The following is a 19,087-nucleotide window of genomic DNA, read 5'->3' on the forward strand; positions in this document are numbered from 1 at the left end:
AAAAAAAAAAAAAAAAAAAAATCAGTATTGATTTCAAATAACAAACAGAAGACTATTGAGTAAAGAAAAACAGCTCTTAAAGAAGAAAACTATTAAACAAGTATTATATTTATACCAAAACAATGCAATACATTTAAAAATAAATTTCAAATTTCAATGGTATTGTGTGAATGTTTGTGTGTAGTTTCCAAAGGTAGGTAATATTGTCTAACTTTCCAAATATGGCCACATTCTAACAATTTCTTCTGAAATTTATAGTTACATGTGATGACTACTTCGTTCTTATCTATCATTGGAGAAATTTAATTCTTCTTCAGCTGGGAATAGGGGTTTCATATTTTGTAGATGTATTAAGTGTAAACAAATTTCCCTGAGTCCAATAGGGCAAGTGTGTTGTATTTATTGGTTAAATCTTCATTACTACATAAAATCTGTGCCCTACTACCAGCCAGAAAGTATGCAGGAGTTGACTTAGGCCCCCTACCATATATTTGTAGAAAATTTCAAGTTAGCCTTCAAATGGGACCCTTAACAAGTGGAGTAGGGGGTGTTGTGGTCTCCATTCCCTGTCATTGGATCCCCTTCTCCCTAACTGGAATGCCTGGTTGTGCCTCAGTGAAAGTGGATGTGTCTAGTCTTGCTGGGACTAGATGCCACAGGATGGGGTGGTACCAAGGGGGCTCCTCTTTTCTGAGAAGAGGAGGGGCCAATGGGGAGGCACTTGCAAAGGTTGGACTGGGAAGGGAGGAGGGATGGGAGCACGTTCTGTGCCCTGATAAGAAAACAATGACTATTTTCATTGTTGATGAAAGATATCTTGGACCTAACTCTATTTCTCTCTAACAGTTTAGACTTTTTTCATTTTATTGGAATTATTTTGAAATACTTAGATGTTTCAAAGTTCAGCTTAAACATATCCAATTACGGGGAAGTTTCATAGTATCGACCACTAATTTCTGTTTACTTCCTGGTTCTGATCTCACATTTTCTTATCCATCAGTCCATTCTGAACTGGAAAGTAAGGTTTTAAGTGTGATACCTAGCAGCCTCCCTTATGGTCCAATCTCCCACATGAGTACTCTGTATTCCTGTATCCCATTACTTTGCATGAACTGGTATCAGATATTTGAATGTGGTATGTTCCAATATTTTTGAAAAAGGGAAAATGTTAAACTCATAACAAACAAGGAGGGCTTGAAAACTCCCTTCTTTTCTGGGACTAAATATAACAATAAGCTTTCAGAGTTCTGGTACAATCTGACTGCTAATTCACTGTATACAACATGGTTTATTCCCTAAAGGTTTCTCTTCTATACTGATAATCTGAAACGATAAGACCTGACATCTTGGGTCAATTATTTCATTTTATTCATTGTTACGGATATTATATGAGCATTATCTAAAAAGATAGTAACACGTGGAGGTGTTTATATCACAGTTGTGCTATGAAAGATATATATTGCTACTTAAATTGAAGAAACTGGGAGACGTTGAAGGTTTGAAAGCACAGATTATCCTTCCCCCTTATTGAATCTTCCTCCTGTGTTATCCTCCCTTCTTCATTAATTATCCATTTTTATTCCCCTTCTTATTGTTTGAGGTCTAGTGAATACTGCATGTTCACTGGTCAATTTTATTAGGCAATATCAAATCCTCTGAACTTAAAAGGACTAATTGGTTTTTGAAATTATCATCCTCAAGGACCTCCTGCCCTTCTAGAGACACATCTTCCTTCAGATATCCAACTGTGCCTGAAAGTAGATCCTGTGCTCCAGCTCTCCCCACACACATTCAGAAACAGTTTGACCCCCCAAGAGTTCTGACACATCCAGACTTACAGGTGTGTCTCCTACCCCTGGCCCTCTACCTAGCCTAACTGGGATACCCCAGGGTCCAGAGGATGCAGAACCTCCCACCTTGCCAGAGACACAAGTTCCTTAACGCTTGTATCTATGCCCAGGAGCAGATACTTTGCTCAATCACCCTCCACCCAACCCACAACCAGAGAAAGCTCAATACCCAGGAGTTATGATACCCACAGTCTCACAGGTGAGTCCACCACTATTGCCCTATTACCTGGCATAACTGGGACCCTCACTGGGGGACCAGAGGATCTAGGACCTCCTGCTCTGTCAGAGATATCTGAGACTGGGAGCAGATTTTGTGCTCCAGCCCCACACCCCACCCCATCCATATCCAGAGACATCTTGAACCCCAGGATTTGTGACATAGACAGACTCACAGATCAGGATCTCCAGACCCCATCCATACCTAGAGATGGCCTGAGCCAAGGAGGCTCAACATAACCAGGTTCCCAGGAAGGATAGGCTCCAGTCAGAAACAGCAAGGCCAGTTAACACAAAAGATAACCAGGTGGTGAGAGGCAAGTGCAGGAATATAAGTAACAGATTCTAATGTGACTTAGCAATATCAGAGCCCACTTCTCCCACCATAGCAAGTTCTGGATACCCTAATATATCTGAAAAGCAAGATTCTGATAAAAAAATCCCATCTCATGAAGATGATAGAGGACATTAAGGAGGATATAAATATAAATGTCAGCCCAGGGTACTATACACAGCAAAACTCTCATAGATGGAAATCAAGTTATTCCATGAGAAAACCAAATTTAAACAATATCTTTCCACTAATCCAGTCCTACAGAGGATAATATAATGAAAACCCCAACACAAGGAGGGACACTACATCCAAGAAAAAAAAATTAATCTTCTTACAACAAACCAAGAAGAGAACCGGACAAACATAATTCCATCTGTAACAACAAAAATAATAAGAAGCAACAATCTCAACATCAAGGGACTCAATTCCCCAATAAAAACACATACACTAACAGAATGGATACATAAACAGAACCCAGAATTTTGATGCATACAGGAAAAAAAAATCTCAGTGACAAAGACAGACATTACCTCAGAGTAATAGACTGGAAATTTTTTCCCAATAATTGAAATGTAATAAATAAAATACTCAATTAATTTTTAAAAAAAAAGGAAAAGAAATTATGGTCATCACTTGAGTGGTTTTGTGGCACAATTGCAACGTCTTTTTCACTGTGTGGCATAACTGAGTTCTTTTCTTACAATTTGTGTGTGTGTGTATGTGTGTGTGTGTGTGTGTGTTTGTGCTTGTGTGCACGTACATGAGAACATGAATGTGGACATGTGGTTGTGTGGTTTTGAATGTGCCATAGTATATGCATGAGGATGATATACAACATCAAGGAGTCTGTTCTCTGGGAGGAAGGAATATAGATTTTCAGCAAGAACCTTTTCTCAATGGGGCATCTGAATGTTCATGTTTGGTTCTCTTTAAGGAAAATTATAAAGATGTTATTAAAAGACAAAATTATAGGACTACCTTATCTGGCCTGAGGGGGAGAATGCATCTAATCTGGCAGAGACTTGATGTGCCAGGGTTGTGGGAAACCCTGGGGGCCCCACCCTCTCAGAGGAGAATGGAAGGTAGGAGGGACTCTGTGAGGGAAGGGCTGTGAGAGGGGAGCAGTGTTTAGGATGTTGATTGATTAACTACTTAATAAAAATAAAAAAAAAATTGGCTCAGAGGTTAAGAGCACTTGTTGCTCCTACAGAGGGCCTGGATTGAATTCCTATTATTTATACACTGGCTCATAACCATGTATCAACTACAGTTCTAGATATGTCATTCTGTCTTCTATCATCTGTGGACACTAGGTATGTGCATGGTATGCAAAGATAATGTAGGAAAAACATTCATATACATAGAAAATTTTTAATTTAAAAAATGTATAGTTCCTCAATAATTTGACCTACATTAAACAGTATTTTAGTGAAGCAGATTTCTAAAATAACAGATGTGGGGATTTTTTTTTCAGGAATTCTACCTAAATTTAAATGTCTTCTCATTAAATTCTAAGGTTGATATTTTTCTGGAAAAAAGTTTCTATATTAAAAACAAATTTTAAGAATAAGGAAAAGTATCTTCAAGAATATATCTGCTATTCAGTATGGTTTTTTCCAATTTAAACTAACTTGTATTTTTAAAACTATTTGTGTGAACAAATCACTTACTATGAAATTCATGCAATAGAACAGGACTTTACTGGTCTTTGTTACTCTTGCCTTGTATCTTTGCTTCTATGAAGCAGCCTCCTCTGCTATGGACAAAGATATCTTACTTTGGCCCTACCGATAAATGTAGCAGATTGTAGTGCCACAAAAGGTTAAATTCTGAGGTTTCTCTTAGACAAACAAAATGAAGGACTCCAGGGGTGTCTTCTAATTTCTTTCTGAAACTCATTTGTTTCCAAACTGGTCCTTACCTCTGACTTCTGGATGCTTGAGCAGGAGCAGCAGAGAGTACCTCAGGGTTGTGCTTGTTGTCTCAGTCCCAGCAGCAAACAGATCAGATGCTGTGAAGATCAAGTTCTCAGAAGTAAGCTCCGTCTTTGGGTTGTGCTTTTCCTAGGAATGGTTAGACTATGTTACCCAACAAATTATTTGTCAATGTACTTATTAGAGTAAATAAAATTACTTATGTGTGATAAGTTCAACCTGACAGACCTTGGAGAGTGTAGCAGGAGAAGAAACTGACCTGTGTTCAGAAGATATGAAGACCCACTACCCCATCTTGCAATCTTATACCGAGTTTCTTGTATAGAAAAGACTTTCATAAGACTCTTCAGCTAGGTGAGACATGCAGATTACTGTATCCACACACAGAAAGAAAGAAAGAAAGAAAGAAAGAAAGAAAGAAAGAAAGAAAGAAAGAAAGAAAGAAAGAAAGAAAGAAAGAAAGGAAGGAAGGAAAGAAAGAAAGAATGGTGCCCCATTTCCCTATGGTAAAAAAACGTGTTTTACTCAAAACATACCTAAAAAGGAGAAAAAAGGAAACAGCAAATGATATGATAAATAGGCATTAAGATGAAGGTCACAACTGTAAATGTAGTAAAGAAAACTGGAAGGTCGCTGACTCATCAGGCAAGTATAAAGATAGTAAATCCTGGTCTCCATCTGCAAACTGCGCCCCCCCCCCACCCCCGAGCTAAGGCTGTCCCAAACCCCTCTTTACCCAACCTGCCAGAAGAATGCTAGTCTCCCAGGAGTACTGTCACTAATAAACTCAAAGGTGCGATCACAACTTTACACCAATATCTGGCCAAAGAGGGACCTGCCAGGAGTACACAGGGCACAGGAAACAAACGGAGTAGCTGGGTACGGGATCCTCCTGGTCTCTATCTGTGCCCTGGAGCTAAGGCTTTTTGTCCTACAGTCCTCTATGCCCAAATCCTGCCCAGAGACAGTTGGTCTCCCAGTCACTCATAAGTTCACACATGAGACAACAACTATTGTTCCAATAACTGGCCAAAGAGGGACTTTCCAGGAGTGCACAGGTCACAGGAACCATGAAACAGCCAGGCACAGGATGCTTCTAATATCCAAAAGCACCCTGGAACTAACCATGAAACATAGCTAGCCATACCAAATCCCACCTGGAGGGAACTGGTCTCCCAAGAGTGTTGACACAGCTAAGATCACTGCTTTCTTCACCTCATTACCACCAGAAGGGAGGTGGAATCCCTGGAGTGCTGGCACAGGCTCACAGGCCCACAAGAGGGACAAGCTCCAGTCAAAGACAGCAAGACCAACACCAGAAATAACCATATGGTGAGACACAAGTGCAAGATCCTAAACAAGAGAAACCAAGGCAATTTGGCATTATCAGAATCTAGTTCTCCCACCACAGCAAGTTCTAGATACCCTGACAAACCAGAAAAGCAAGATTTGGATTTAAAATCAAATCTTATGATGATGATGATAAAGGACTTTAAGAAAGGCATTAATAACTCCCCTAGAGATTAGAGAAGAACACAGGTAAACAGGTAGAAGCCCTTAAAGAGGAAAAAAAGTCCCTTAAAGAATTACAGGAAAACACAACCAAACAGGAGAAGGAATTGAACAAAACCATCCAGGATGGGAAAAAATGGAAGTAAAAACAATAAAGAAATTGCATGGGAGACAACCCTGGATTTAGAAACCATAAGAAAGAGATCAGGAGTCATAGATGCAAGCATCACCAACAGAATACAAGAGATAGAAGAAAGAATCTCAGGTGCAGAAGATAACACAGAAAACATTGACTCAACAGTCAAAGGAAACACAAAATGCAAAGAGTTCCTAACCCAAAACAACCAGGAAATTCAGGACACAATGAGAATACCAAACCTAAGGATAATAGGTATAGTAGAGAGCAAAGATTCGCAACTTAAAGGGCCAGTAAACATCTTCAACAAAATTATAGAAGAAAATTTCCCTAACCTGAAGAAAGAGATGCCCATGAACATACAAGAAACCTGCAGAACTCCAAATAGACTGGACCAGAAAACAAATTCCTCCTGTCACATAATAATCAAAACACCAAATGCATAAAACAAGAACATTAAAAGCAGTAAGGGAAAAAGGTCAAGTAGCATACAAAGACCTATCAGAATAACACCAGACTTCTCAATAGAGACTATGAATGCCAGAAGATCCTGGGCAGATGTCATACAGACCCTAAGAGAACCCAAATGTCAGCCCAAGCACTATACCCAGCAAAACTCTCAATTAACATAGAAAAAAGAAACAAATATATTCCATGACAAAAACAATGTTACACAGTATATTTACAAAAATCCAGCCCTACAAAGGTTAATAGATGGAAAACTCCAACACAAGGAGGTAAACTACACCCAAGAAAAATTAAGAAATTATCTTCTTACAACAAATCCAAAAGAAAATAGCCACACAAACATAATTCTACCTGTAACAGTGAAAAATAACAGTTAGAAACAATCACTTTTCCTTCATATCTCTTACCATCAATGCACTCAATTCCCAAATAAAAAGACATCGACTAAAAGACTGGATAAGTAAACAAAACCCAGCATTTTGTTGCAGGTTGGGGCCTCCCAGGTCTCTGCAGCCACTAAAATCACCTGCAGTGATAATCTTCAGATCTGCCAAGGCTGCTCTACTGTTTACATTGGTCGCTGTCCTTCAAAGCATCTCCATCACCTGCTGAGAGGACTTTTTAGATGTTCCAGAGACAACATCCTTTGGGCCTGCCTTCAGACTCTCATCTGTGCTTTCAAAGACTGGTGCCTGCCTACAGACTCTCACCTGTGCCTTCAAAGACTGGGGCTGGGGGCAGGGGTCTTTCCCATGCTATATAAACTGAGTTTTTTCATTAAACCTTGGGCTTCTATCAGAAAACCTTTTGTCCTAGCCTGGTTTCTCTTGCCCTCTATTCTCTTTCAGCCCCAGTCCGCCCTCCAGGACAAAACTGGTTTGAGTGTGGCCATGGGCAGTCCCACTCATCAGTTGCATACAGGAAACACACTTCAGTGTCATGTCAAAGACAGACACTACCTCAGAGTAAAAGACTGGAAAAAAAAAATGTTCCATGCAAATTGCCCCAGGAAGCATGCTGGAGTAGCCATTCTAATATAGAATAAAATCGACTTTAGACCAAACATTTATCAAAAAAGATAAGGAAATGATACTTCATACTCATCAAAGAAAAAATCTACTGAGAAGAACTCTCAATTCTGAACATCTATACTCCAAAGGCAAGGACACTCACATTCATAAAAGAAACTTTACTAAAGCTTAAAGCACACATTGCACCTCACACAATAATAGTGGGAGACTTCAACACTCATCTCTCATCAATGGACAGATCATGGAAACAGAAACTAAACAAAGACACAGTGAGTGTGGGGCTGTGGGTGTAGGGGAAGAGGAGGGAGGGAGAGAGCCTGCATTTTGCCAGAGTCCTGTGCTCTAGGCAGGCAGATGCAAGAGGACTGCCAGATGCTCTCCACATGGCCCCAGGTGGGCATCTGGCTGTGTGAAGCCAATGACCCCACACTGCAGAGGGTGGACAAGGGACAACCCCAGCCCTGGGTACCAGGTTCTCAGTCTCTGGCATCCCATACAGCAGAGGAGCTGAGAACAGAATAGGGGCCCCAGAGCGATACTCTTAGCTCTGGAGATATGGGAAGAGGGCAGAGAGAGAGAGGTTCCGACGCAGGTGAGAGTCCTTAGTCCCAGGCCTTGATGAACAGAGACCATCTATGGTTTAGAGCTTTATTGTAGAAAGGCAAGGGAAAAAGAAAAGGTAGAAAGAGAGAGAGAGAGAGAACAGCCATGGCCAAGAGGAGAGAAGGGGGAAAAGAAGAGAGAGAAGAAAGGCTCGAGATTAAGAAAGCTTAAAAAGAGAGAGGTAAAAGCTTAGAGAATAAGAGAGAGTAAGAGGAAAGGAGTGAGGTGGGGCCAAGCAACACCTCTTATAATGGGTTTGTTATCTTGCTGTTGCTAGGTAACTGGGAGGAGTCTAGCCTGAAGGTCAGAAGCTTGGGACATTGTGTACTGTGACTGCTAGCCTTGAGCCTCTCCTGTGGGGGTTCAACAAGAGCCAGGGGTCCAGGAGACATGAGGAAATGCCTTCCATCCCATGTAGGTGAAGATTAACACCACCAGATCCTACTGGGGTCCACGACCTCAACTCAACTAGAGACCAGGCTCTATGTACATAGTCCATTGCCCCACAACACAGTGAAACTAACAGAAGTTATTAACCAAATGGATTTAACAGATATCTATAGAACATCTCGTTCTAAAATATAAGAATATACCTTCTTCTCAGTACCTCATAATAACTTCTCCAAAATCGACAATATAATCAGTCACAAAACAGGGCTCAACAGATACAAGAAGACTGAAATAATCCCATGCATTCTGTCAGATCACCACGGTCTAAGGCTAGTCTTAAATAACAACATAAACAATAGAAAGCCTACATAAATATGGAAGCTGAACAACACTCTACTCAATGATAATTTGGTCAAAGAAAAAGAAAGAAAGAAATTAAAGAATTTTTAGAGCTGACACTGTACCACAGCTCTCCATACTCAAATGCTGGTGGGAGAGAGCTGGTCTCCCAGGAGTACTGACACACCTGTGAGCACAGATAACACCATCACTTCCCCAAGGGACTTGCCCAGAGCCCTCAGAACACAGGAACCAAGTGACAACCTTGGACCAGAAACCCTTAGCCATACTAACGAGAGGGCACAGAGACAGTATACAAACTAACAAAATCATAAATAAAAAGGGAAATATAACAACAAAAACTTAATATTTTAACTAAACTGCCTAATTCATTCAATTAAGCCACCGTTACACTGATATCAAAAGAAAGAGAATGTCAGACCAATTTTCCTTATGAATATAAATGCAAAAATACTCAATAAAATTCTTGCAAATAGAATTCAATAATATATCAAAGATATCATTCACCACAATCAAGTAGGCTTCATCCTAGGGATGCAGGGATGGCTCAATATATGGATATCCATCAATGTAATCCGCTGCATAAACAAACTCAAAGAAAAAAAAAACTACATGATCATTTCATTACATTCTGAAAAAGCACTAAAAATAATTCAACGTTCCTTCATGTTAAAACTCTTGAAAAGACTAGGAATTCAAGGCCCATAACTTAACATAGTAAAAGCACTATATAGCAAACCAGGAGCCAACATCAAACTAAATGGAGAGAAACTTGAAGCAACCCAACTAAAATCAGGAACTAGACAAAGCTGCACACCCTCTTCCTATCCATTCAATATAGTATTTGAAGTTCAAGCTAAATCAGCTAGAAAAAAAAATGGTCAAAGGGATACAAATGGTAAAGGAAGAAGTCAAAATATAACTATTTGCAGATAATATGATATTGTACTTAAGTGACCCCAAAATTCCACCACAGAACTCCTAAACAGCAAAGTGGCTGGATATAAAATTAACTCAAACAGATCAGTAGCATCCTTGTACTCTAAGGATAAATGGGATGAGAAAGAAATTAGAAAAATGATACCATTCACAATAGACACAAACAATATAAAATATCTTGGTGTGACTCTAACCAAAGAAGTGAAAGATCTGTATGACTAGAAAATCAAGTTTCTGAAGAAGAAATCGAAGAAGACCACAGAAGATGGAAAAATCTCCCAAGCTCATGGATTAGCATGATTAATATAGAAAAATAACCATATTGTCAAGTAATCGACAGATTCAACGCAATCCCCACCAAAATTTCCACTCAATTCTTCAAAGAGTTAAAAAGAGCAATTTTCAAATTCATTTGGGATAAGAACAAACTCAGAATAGGGAAAACTATTCTCAATAATAAAAGAACTGAGGAAATCACCATCCCTGACCTCAAGCCATTCTACAGAGCAATAGTGAAAAAAAAAGAAAAGAAAAAAGAAAAACTTGCATGGTATCAGTACAATGACAGGCAGGTAGATCAATGGACTAGAATTGAAGACCCTGAAATGAACCCACATACCTATGGTCACTTGATCTTTGACAAAGGTGCTAAAACCGTGCAGTGGAAAAAAAGACAGCATTTTCAACAAAAGGTACTGGTTCAACTGGTGGTGAACATGTAGGAGAATGCGAATTGATCCATTCTTATCTCCTTGTACAAAGCTCAAGTCCCAGTGGACAAAGACCTCCACACAAAACCAGATACACTGAAACTAATAGAAGGAAAGTGGGAAAGAGACTTGAACACATGGGCACAGGGGAAATTTTCCTGAACAGAACACCAATAGCTTATGCTGTAAAATCAAGAATTGACAAATGGGACCTCAGAAAATTTCAAAGCTTCTGTAAGGCAAAGGACACTATCAATAAGACAAAACAGCAACCAACCGATTGGAAAAAGATCTTTACCAATCCTACATCCAATAGAGGGCTAACTTCAAATCCATACAAGGAACTCAAGTTATACCCCAGAAAATCAAGTAACTCTATTAAAAAGTGGGGTTCAGAACTCAACAAAGAATTCATGATGAGGAATATCACTGAGACATTTTGAATGGCTGAGAAGCAAATAAAGAAATGTTCAATATCCTTAGTTATCAGGAAAATGCATATCAAAACAACCCTGAGATTCGACCTCACACCAGTCAGAATGGCTAAGTTCAAAAACTCAGGTGACAGCAGATGCTGGTGAGGATATCAAGAAAGAGGAACACTCCTCGATGGCTGGCGCAATTGCAAGCTGGTACAACCACTCTGAAAGTCAGTCTGGTGATTCCTCAGAACATTGAACATAGTACTACCTGAGGACCCAGCTATACCTCTCCTGGGCATATACCCAGAAGTGCTCCAACATATAACAAGGACACATGCTCTACCATATTCATAGCAGCCTTATTTATGATAGCCAGAAGCTGGAAAGAAACTAGATGTCCCTCAAAGGAGGAATGGATACAAAAAAAATGTTCTTCACTTACAGAATAGAATACTACTCAGCTATTAAAAACTGTGACTTCATGAAATTCGCAGGCAAATGGATGAAACTTAAAAATATCATCCTGAGTGTGGTAACCCAGTCACAAAAGAACACACATGGTATACACACACTGATAAGTGTATTTTACCCAAAAGCTTAGAATACCCAAGATACAATTCACAGATGATATGAAGCTCAAGAAGAAGGAAGACCAAAGTGTGAATGCTTCAGTCCTCCTTAGAAGGGGAGCAAAATACTCATGAAATATAGAAGGTGGGAAGGACATGGGAGGAAAAGAGGAGGGGAAGGGGGAAAAGGGATCTGCATCAGGTATGGAGGAGATGGGAATGATATTCAGAGGGTCAGGAATTTGAACAGAGTTGTGGAGCAATGGGGGTTGGGGAACTGGGGGTAGCCACCAGCAAGTCCCACATGCCAGGAAAGCAAGAGTATCCCAGGACCCAAGAGGGATAAGATTAGCTGAAATGCCCAACAAAATAGAGAGAGAACCTGTAGAGACCATATCCAGAGGTTCGGTAAGGTCCCCAGTTGGGGGATGGGTCCACCCAGTCATCTCAAAATTTTTAATCCATAATGGCTCCTGTCTAAAGGATATACAGGGACAAATTGTGGAGCAGAGCCTGAAGGAATGGCCATCCAGAGACTGCCCCACCTGGGAATTCATCCCATATAAAGATACCAAACCCAGACACTGTTGTGGATGCTAACAAGTATTTGCTAAAGGAAGCCTGTTATAGCTGCCTCCTAAGAGGCTCTGCCAGAGCCTGACAAATACAGAGGCAAATGCACACAGCCAACCATTAGAATGAGGATGAGGACACTAATGGAGGAGTTAGAGAAAAGACTGAAGGAGCTGTAGGGTTTGCAACTCCATAGGAAGAACAACAATATCAACTAACCAGACCACCGAGAGCTCACAGGGACTAAATTACCAACCAAAGAGTTCACATGGAGGGACCCCATGGCTCCAGTTGCATATGTAGCAGAGAATGGCACTGTCTGGCATCAATAGGAGGAGAGGCCCTTGGTCCTGTGAAGGCTAGATTTCCCAGTGCATGGGAATGCCAGGGCAGTGAGGTGAAAGTGTGTGGGCATAAGGGGGAGCACCCTCATAGAAGCATGGGGGGGATGGGATAGGGGGTCTCATAGGTGACATCTAGAAAGGGGATATCATGCAAAATGTAAATACATAAAATGTTCAATAAATAAATAGATGATAGATAGATAGATAGATAGATAGATAGATAGATAGATAGATAGATGGATAGATGATAGAGAGAGAGAGAGAGAGATAAATGGATGGTAAATCCATTAACCAGCAAGCATAAGGGTAAAGTTCAGTGGATCAAAATGGAAAACTAACAACAATAAAAAAAAGACCTTACATTTATGATGAGCGCCAACAGTGTTCAATGAAAATAAGTGGCTTTTCTACAAAATAGAGCCATGACAGAAGCATTTATTCATATAGGTGCCTGAGAGACATCAATCTATACTTCCACATTCACATCAACTCACTTGAAGTTATACTCACTTAAGGCATCATTCATCCTTGGCACTAATCATTTCCTTCTCACACTGCAACCTACACCTTAGAATTCACCTGAAAACTCCTCAGCTGTGCACAGCTAAGATTTTAAGATTTGATTCAATCTACAGATGTTGTAGGTAGTCTGGCTATCTTGAGCTCTTTTCTAAGTTTCCATACATTGTCTACAAAGACAACATTCATCTGTATATTATGGCATGACATTTTTTCCTGAGAATTTTGGAAATCTTTCCATGTGATGGACCCATTGCATTATATGACTCTTTAACCAGGATATTTTGTTTTAAAAAAAATAGCATCAATATATTAAAATTATTGACCTGACCTGAATATTTTATTACTGAAATGCTTAATGCAAATCCATGTACACATTAAGAACATGAAGTACTTGTCAAACAGTGCTGGTCTGAGCCATTTAAATCTCCCTGTAAACAGACAATTCATGGGACAAAAAAAATGCTCAAGCTATCAAATAAATAAATTGGAATTTTATTAACATTTTACCTGCTCCATTTTGATCAGGAAACAGTCAATAAAGTCCCGAGGATTGTTAATATCCAGTGACTCTTGATGCTCTTTTACTTTTGCCATAAAGTATTGTTCTGCAAAGGCAAAATTTTTATGCAATTTTCTGTGACTTCCTGGTAGATAATCAATGATAGCAGGAAAATTATTGCAAATCTACAAAAGAAAATGATAGAAGATTAAAACACAGAATGTATGTATGTGTACCTTATAGTACACCTTGGCCAGAAAGTATAAATACAAATATAAATTATAGTTGTCCATCTTGATGAAAGACTTTATGTTTTATATAGAATTTTTTTTTGCTTGTAAAATGTCTATGGGAGAATGAAATAAAAATGTTATCAGGGAAAGTCTCAAAGATTCTTGAATTACAACTGTAAACCTGTGCAGACCAGCTAGATGATTTCTTCAAGATCATACAAACAGTGTTTAGACAAACTGTAAGATATGCCAACTCAGCACAGGGGAAATTTGATGGGATCCAGACACCACTCAACTATTTTTTCACTCCTATGCCAACTATATGGCTACTTAATATGTCAACTGTTGATAAAATACCAGTGCTGTACTCCAGGATTCCTAGCAGTTTCTATCCCAAACACTGTCTCTACATGAAGAAAATATTCTTATTGCAAATTATGATGTTCCTGCTAAGTGTTTTGATGACCAGGTCTCTAAAATATTTAATGGTGCATGTCTTATGGCTAATAGATGTCAACAATGAAATAAATGTCCACTGAGTAATGTACAAATCTTCTAACCATTGACCTGATGATTTATAGAGAAAATGATTTGAGGTTTAATAGAAAATCAGTGAATAGTGTTCTGACAGCCTTCATTTCTCTAAATAATTTTTTGGAGTTTCATGGAACCTATATCTCTGAGTAGTTGTTGGGTTTTGTTTTGTTTTGTTTTGTTTTGTTTTGTTTTGCTTTGCTTTGCTTTGTTTTGTTTTGCTTTGCTTTGTTTTGTTTTGTTTTGTTTTGTTTTTAAAGAAAGAAACTTGAACTCACCTGAATCCAAGGGGAACTCAGAATCTCTACATTTTCATTTAACATGTCTAAGAAGGTAAGGAATTCCTGATCTTTATAATCAAAACGATTCTGGAAAACAATGGAGCAGATGACGTTGCAAGGAGCACAGCCGAGGATGAAGGTGGGATCACAGGGTACACCTAAAGAATTGGGAACAACTGTAAAATGCTCCTGAAATATAGTGTATATAAAATGATATCTCTTAGCAGATAAAGAAACTGATCACAATTTAAGCAAGTCTTACCCACACGCGTCCTAACAGATGCAACAGTACGGACTATACCCGTGCATCATTTTTATATTTAATGTAAGTTTAATGATGTGGCCTTCTATCTAAGTCATGAATTTAAGTATGCTCAGTTTTCATCTCATACCTCTATTGACTGCCCTTTCACACTAGGTGTCTACTATTTTGTAAAGGGAAAAAGACTTTGTAAGTCTTCAGCAGTCCAAGGCTGTTAGTCACGCCTGTTTCTGAAGCCTCTAAACAACACAGTAAAAAAGATGAATGGGGGTGGAAGGAAGTATAGAGCTGGGAATAGTTTGGAGTATGATCAAATGCACTGTACAAACTTCTCAAAGAACTAATAAAAATTAAAGGGAAAAAGCATCCCCCTCCATAAAGGTGGGAAAAATTATGGGAATGTTGTGGGTAACTCTGGAACTAATTATATTTGATGTTAATTCTGTTCTCCTGTGAGTGGTTGTGAACTAGGAATGAGTCAGCACTCAGGTGATTTCCTGTAAACACACTTCCCACCTTTGTTAGAAATACTTCCTCAAAAGAAAGCAAACAAAAGTAAGAAATAGTTTTTATTCTTTCTTCTATGTCTAAAAGCTCCCTATTATTTGCCCCCTTTTAAAATGTCTAAATGATCTAAATGTCTGAGGTGCTTAATATTGATTATCAATGTGGCAGGCTCTCACATCACCAGGAAGAGGAGTTTCTGGACATGTCAGTGGAATGAGAAGACCCATCCCATTGATTTGCACCATTCCATAAGCTTAGGTGCTGGACTGCATAAACTAAAGGGAGTTGGCCAAGCAGGGGCATTTTTTTCATTATTATACTTCATATTTATTTATTTTTATAAAATATTTTATTTATTTACATTCCCTTCCCATCCTCTCTCCCAAAGTTCTTCACTCCGTTCCCACATCCCCTTTGCCTCTAAGAGGGTGATACCCTACCCATTCACCCTTCCCCTGTTACATATTCACCCACCCTAACCTCGCCCCCTTCAGCATTCCCCTTCCCTCAAGTCTCTACAGGTTTAAGCCTATTCTCTCCCACTGAGGCCAGACAAGACTGTCCTCTGCTAAATAAGTACCAGAGACCATGGAGTAACCAGGAGCAATTCAAGTTCCCCGTCAGTGAAATGCTATCATGATAAATCTATAACCAAAAACTATAATCCCAAAGTTTCCCCCTCCAGATGATTTTCTTGGGTATTTTATTACAGCAACAGAAGTAACTAACATGTCCATAATCCCTTAAGATTATTGCATTTTAACATTCATGTATTCTTTGAGGTGGACTCTATAATCAAATCACTAAGGCACTTAGAAAACCCAAAAACTAAAATAAAAATAAATTGAATCAAATGTACTTTGGATAAATACTAGGACATTAGATAAGAAACTGAGTCATAAGCCGGACAGTGGTGGCACACGCCTTTAATCCCAGCACTTGGGAGGCAGAGGCAAAAGGATTTCTGAGTTCAAGGCCAGCCTGGTCTACAGAGTGAGTTCCAGGACAGCCAGGGCTACACAGAGAAATCCTGCCTCGAAAAAAAAGAAAAGAAAAGAAACAGAGTCATTCGAATTTTGTGTGCTTAAAACACTATAGCATTGCTGGAAATATATCAATAAATATTTTGTTATGTCAAAAAACAAAATAAAGTTTACTTAAGAAGCATGAATTTATGTATGACTCAGAAAAAAATCTGATTTATTTTCTCTTCTATCACTAAATGTGAATGACAGCATTTAAAAACAAGGTCATGTTTCACTGTGACAAGTACTTCAAAATCTTTGTAAACCTGAAAGGGAAAGAAAATAATTATTGCCATAAATTTGTAATCCCTAATACATCAAAAAAGGGAAATGAGATAAATAAATGAAGATGTAGCCAATAATCAAACCTAGTAATATACATCACTGATAACTTAACATTAACTTTAAACTCATGTAATAACATCTGTTTATTCAAAAATATAAACCAATAGCATAAAATTAAGTAGTTTAATCTATCTCTTATAAATTATACTATGATTTCAAAAGAACATGAACTGATGAATCTTTACTGAGATAAAGCCAAATAAAACATGTGTTACACAGCAATATTCTTTCAGAATTTTAATGCATGGATATAACATATGTCAGTTGTACAATATAGTCCAATTAAAGACAACTGTACTATGTAGTTATTTTTCTATATAAGTGTAATGCTGTGATTACATACAAGATGTTTGCTAGTGAACTTAATATTTATACTTATAGACATTACTGTCCTTAAATAGTCAGAAAATAAGCTCACAGCATAAATTCATATAATCATTTCATTATTTGAAAACAAAACAGTTGGAAAAGATTGACATTAAATGATGGCTTAGACAGTCTACAACAGACACAATCCCACCATAAAACAAGCATCACAGATATATAAACTGTCTTATTTTCTCTACAAATCACACTTTTCATATGAAGACTGAGGTAGAACATAGAATGAAAGCTCTAGACAGCCTCAAAATTTCTGGAGAATCTCATAAAATGACAGAAGTCTAAGATGAGTGACACCCACCATTGGTTTTCCTCAATTCGTCCACAAGACAGCGAGCCTCCTCTTGAATTCGGTCCTCAATGCTCCTCTTCCCCATCCCAAAATTTCGCAGAGTCATGAGTGAGAAGCGTCTCATCTCTTTCCAGGTCCTCCCATTGCTGAAAACAACCCCTAAAAGGAAGAGAAATGTATAGGGAGTTCCCAGATAAGGAAGGGGGCTGATAGGTGTCTGCCATACAGAAATCCTAGATGTGATTGAACAAGTTCCAAGTCTGCATCCAATCCTCATATCCCCTATGACCACCATCCAACACAGATACATGAACACATAGGTACCTAGGCACAATTGGATTCATAGACAGTTAGGCACATGGACATATTGGTACATGGACATTTACCACAGCTTTTGATAAACTTATCAGTCACTGGAACGGTTCCTCTTCCAGCAAACTCCTCCCCATGATCAATGAAGGCTTCTTTCACAGCTTTATATCCATGTAACACCACAGCAGGCTTTCTGCCCAAGTATAGAGTGAACACAGGGCCATAGACTTTTGAAAACTTAAGAACAAAAAACAAAGAAAGAAAGAAAGAAAGAAAGAAAGAAAGAAAGAAAGAAAGAAAGAAAGAAAGAAAGAAAGAAAGAAAGAAATAGGTTTAAATGTAGTTCAAAGATGTCAGTATATGACAGGAAACACCTGCCAGAAGACAAGGTAGGCTGTCCACAGACCTACCCAACTCTATCTCTTATTGCAAATACAATTCTTATGGTAACCCCTAGCACAGCAGCAGAATACAGGCTGCATCTCCTCTTCCTACTGTTTATGCCTCTCATGGATTCCACAGACCATCCCATCCTTGGCATCCCTCACCATGCCTCTGCTTTTTTCCATTCTCCAACTCAAGCACAGGACATGCCTTCCAGAAGGTTTGGTAGGCTTCCCTACTCTCTAATATCCAGACAGAATACTCATGGTCTTGCCTATCACAATAACAGACACTCTCTCCCTTTCCTCCCTTTCCCGGGCCTCCAACACCAGCATGCATTCTCCTTAAGTCGAACAGCTTAGCAAGCTGGAAAATCAGGCAACACATAACAAAAAACTCTCCAGTAAAATTCCACAGTGGAAGTGGAAACCAAGGAATAAAACACTCATCCAGCCAAAACAAACTCAGAAATTAGCACCTAGACCTATAATCACCCCAAATTCAGATAGCTATATGCCCTGTAAGAATGCAATCTATAACAGCTAAGCCAATATGTCTCCACAGAAGCCCAGTTATCCTACCACAGTAGGACCTCAGTATTCCAGCATAGCTGAAGTATTCACATACACACACACACACACACACACACACACACACACACATAATCCAAAAACAAACAAAAAACTTAAAGATGATAAAGATCCTTAGAGAAAAATAAATCACTTAAGAAAATCCAGGAAACCAAAAAAAAAAAAAAAAGGAGGAAATAAATCCCTCAAAGCAAGCAAGAGCAAGCAAGGAAACACAAACCATTGGAGAAAATAAATACACATAAAGAAGAAAGTCAAGAAAAAACAGAAACCAAACAAGGTAAAGTTAAAAAGATGTTTGAGAATTGAAAATGAAAATCAAAAATAAAGAAAACACACACTGAAGGAAATCTAGAAACAAAAATTTTTGAGTTGCAAACAGGAGCTGCAGAGGTAAGCTTCACAAACAGAATAAAAGAAATGACACAGAATCCCAGGCATTGAAGATACAATAGAAGAAATTGTTACATTGGTCAAAGAAAATGAAAAATCTAAAAAGAAGAAGAAGGAGGAGGAGGAGGAGGAGGAG

General features: G+C 38.7%; 2 protein-coding genes across 2 annotated transcripts in view; one reads left to right on the forward strand and one right to left on the reverse strand.

The window, feature by feature from the left end:
* Window positions 1-19,041, reverse strand: part of LOC110329470 (cytochrome P450 2C42-like) — a gene marked incomplete at its 5' end in the record, with an annotated part of 24,520 nt that extends 5,479 nt beyond the window's left edge. The window contains 6 exons of the mRNA XM_029543827.1: window positions 4,322-4,463; window positions 13,421-13,597; window positions 14,458-14,618; window positions 17,282-17,431; window positions 17,659-17,821; window positions 19,027-19,041. Coding sequence (XP_029399687.1) covers window positions 4,322-4,463; window positions 13,421-13,597; window positions 14,458-14,618; window positions 17,282-17,431; window positions 17,659-17,821; window positions 19,027-19,041 — 808 coding nt within the window. The remainder of the gene's footprint in view (window positions 1-4,321; window positions 4,464-13,420; window positions 13,598-14,457; window positions 14,619-17,281; window positions 17,432-17,658; window positions 17,822-19,026) is intronic.
* Window positions 1-19,087, forward strand: part of LOC110333495 (cytochrome P450 2C18-like) — a 232,603-nt gene that overhangs the window by 127,086 nt on the left and 86,430 nt on the right. The window lies entirely within an intron of this gene.

Source organism: Mus pahari, chromosome 1 (assembly GCF_900095145.1).
Source record: "Mus pahari chromosome 1, PAHARI_EIJ_v1.1, whole genome shotgun sequence".
NCBI lineage: Eukaryota > Metazoa > Chordata > Mammalia > Rodentia > Muridae > Mus > Mus pahari.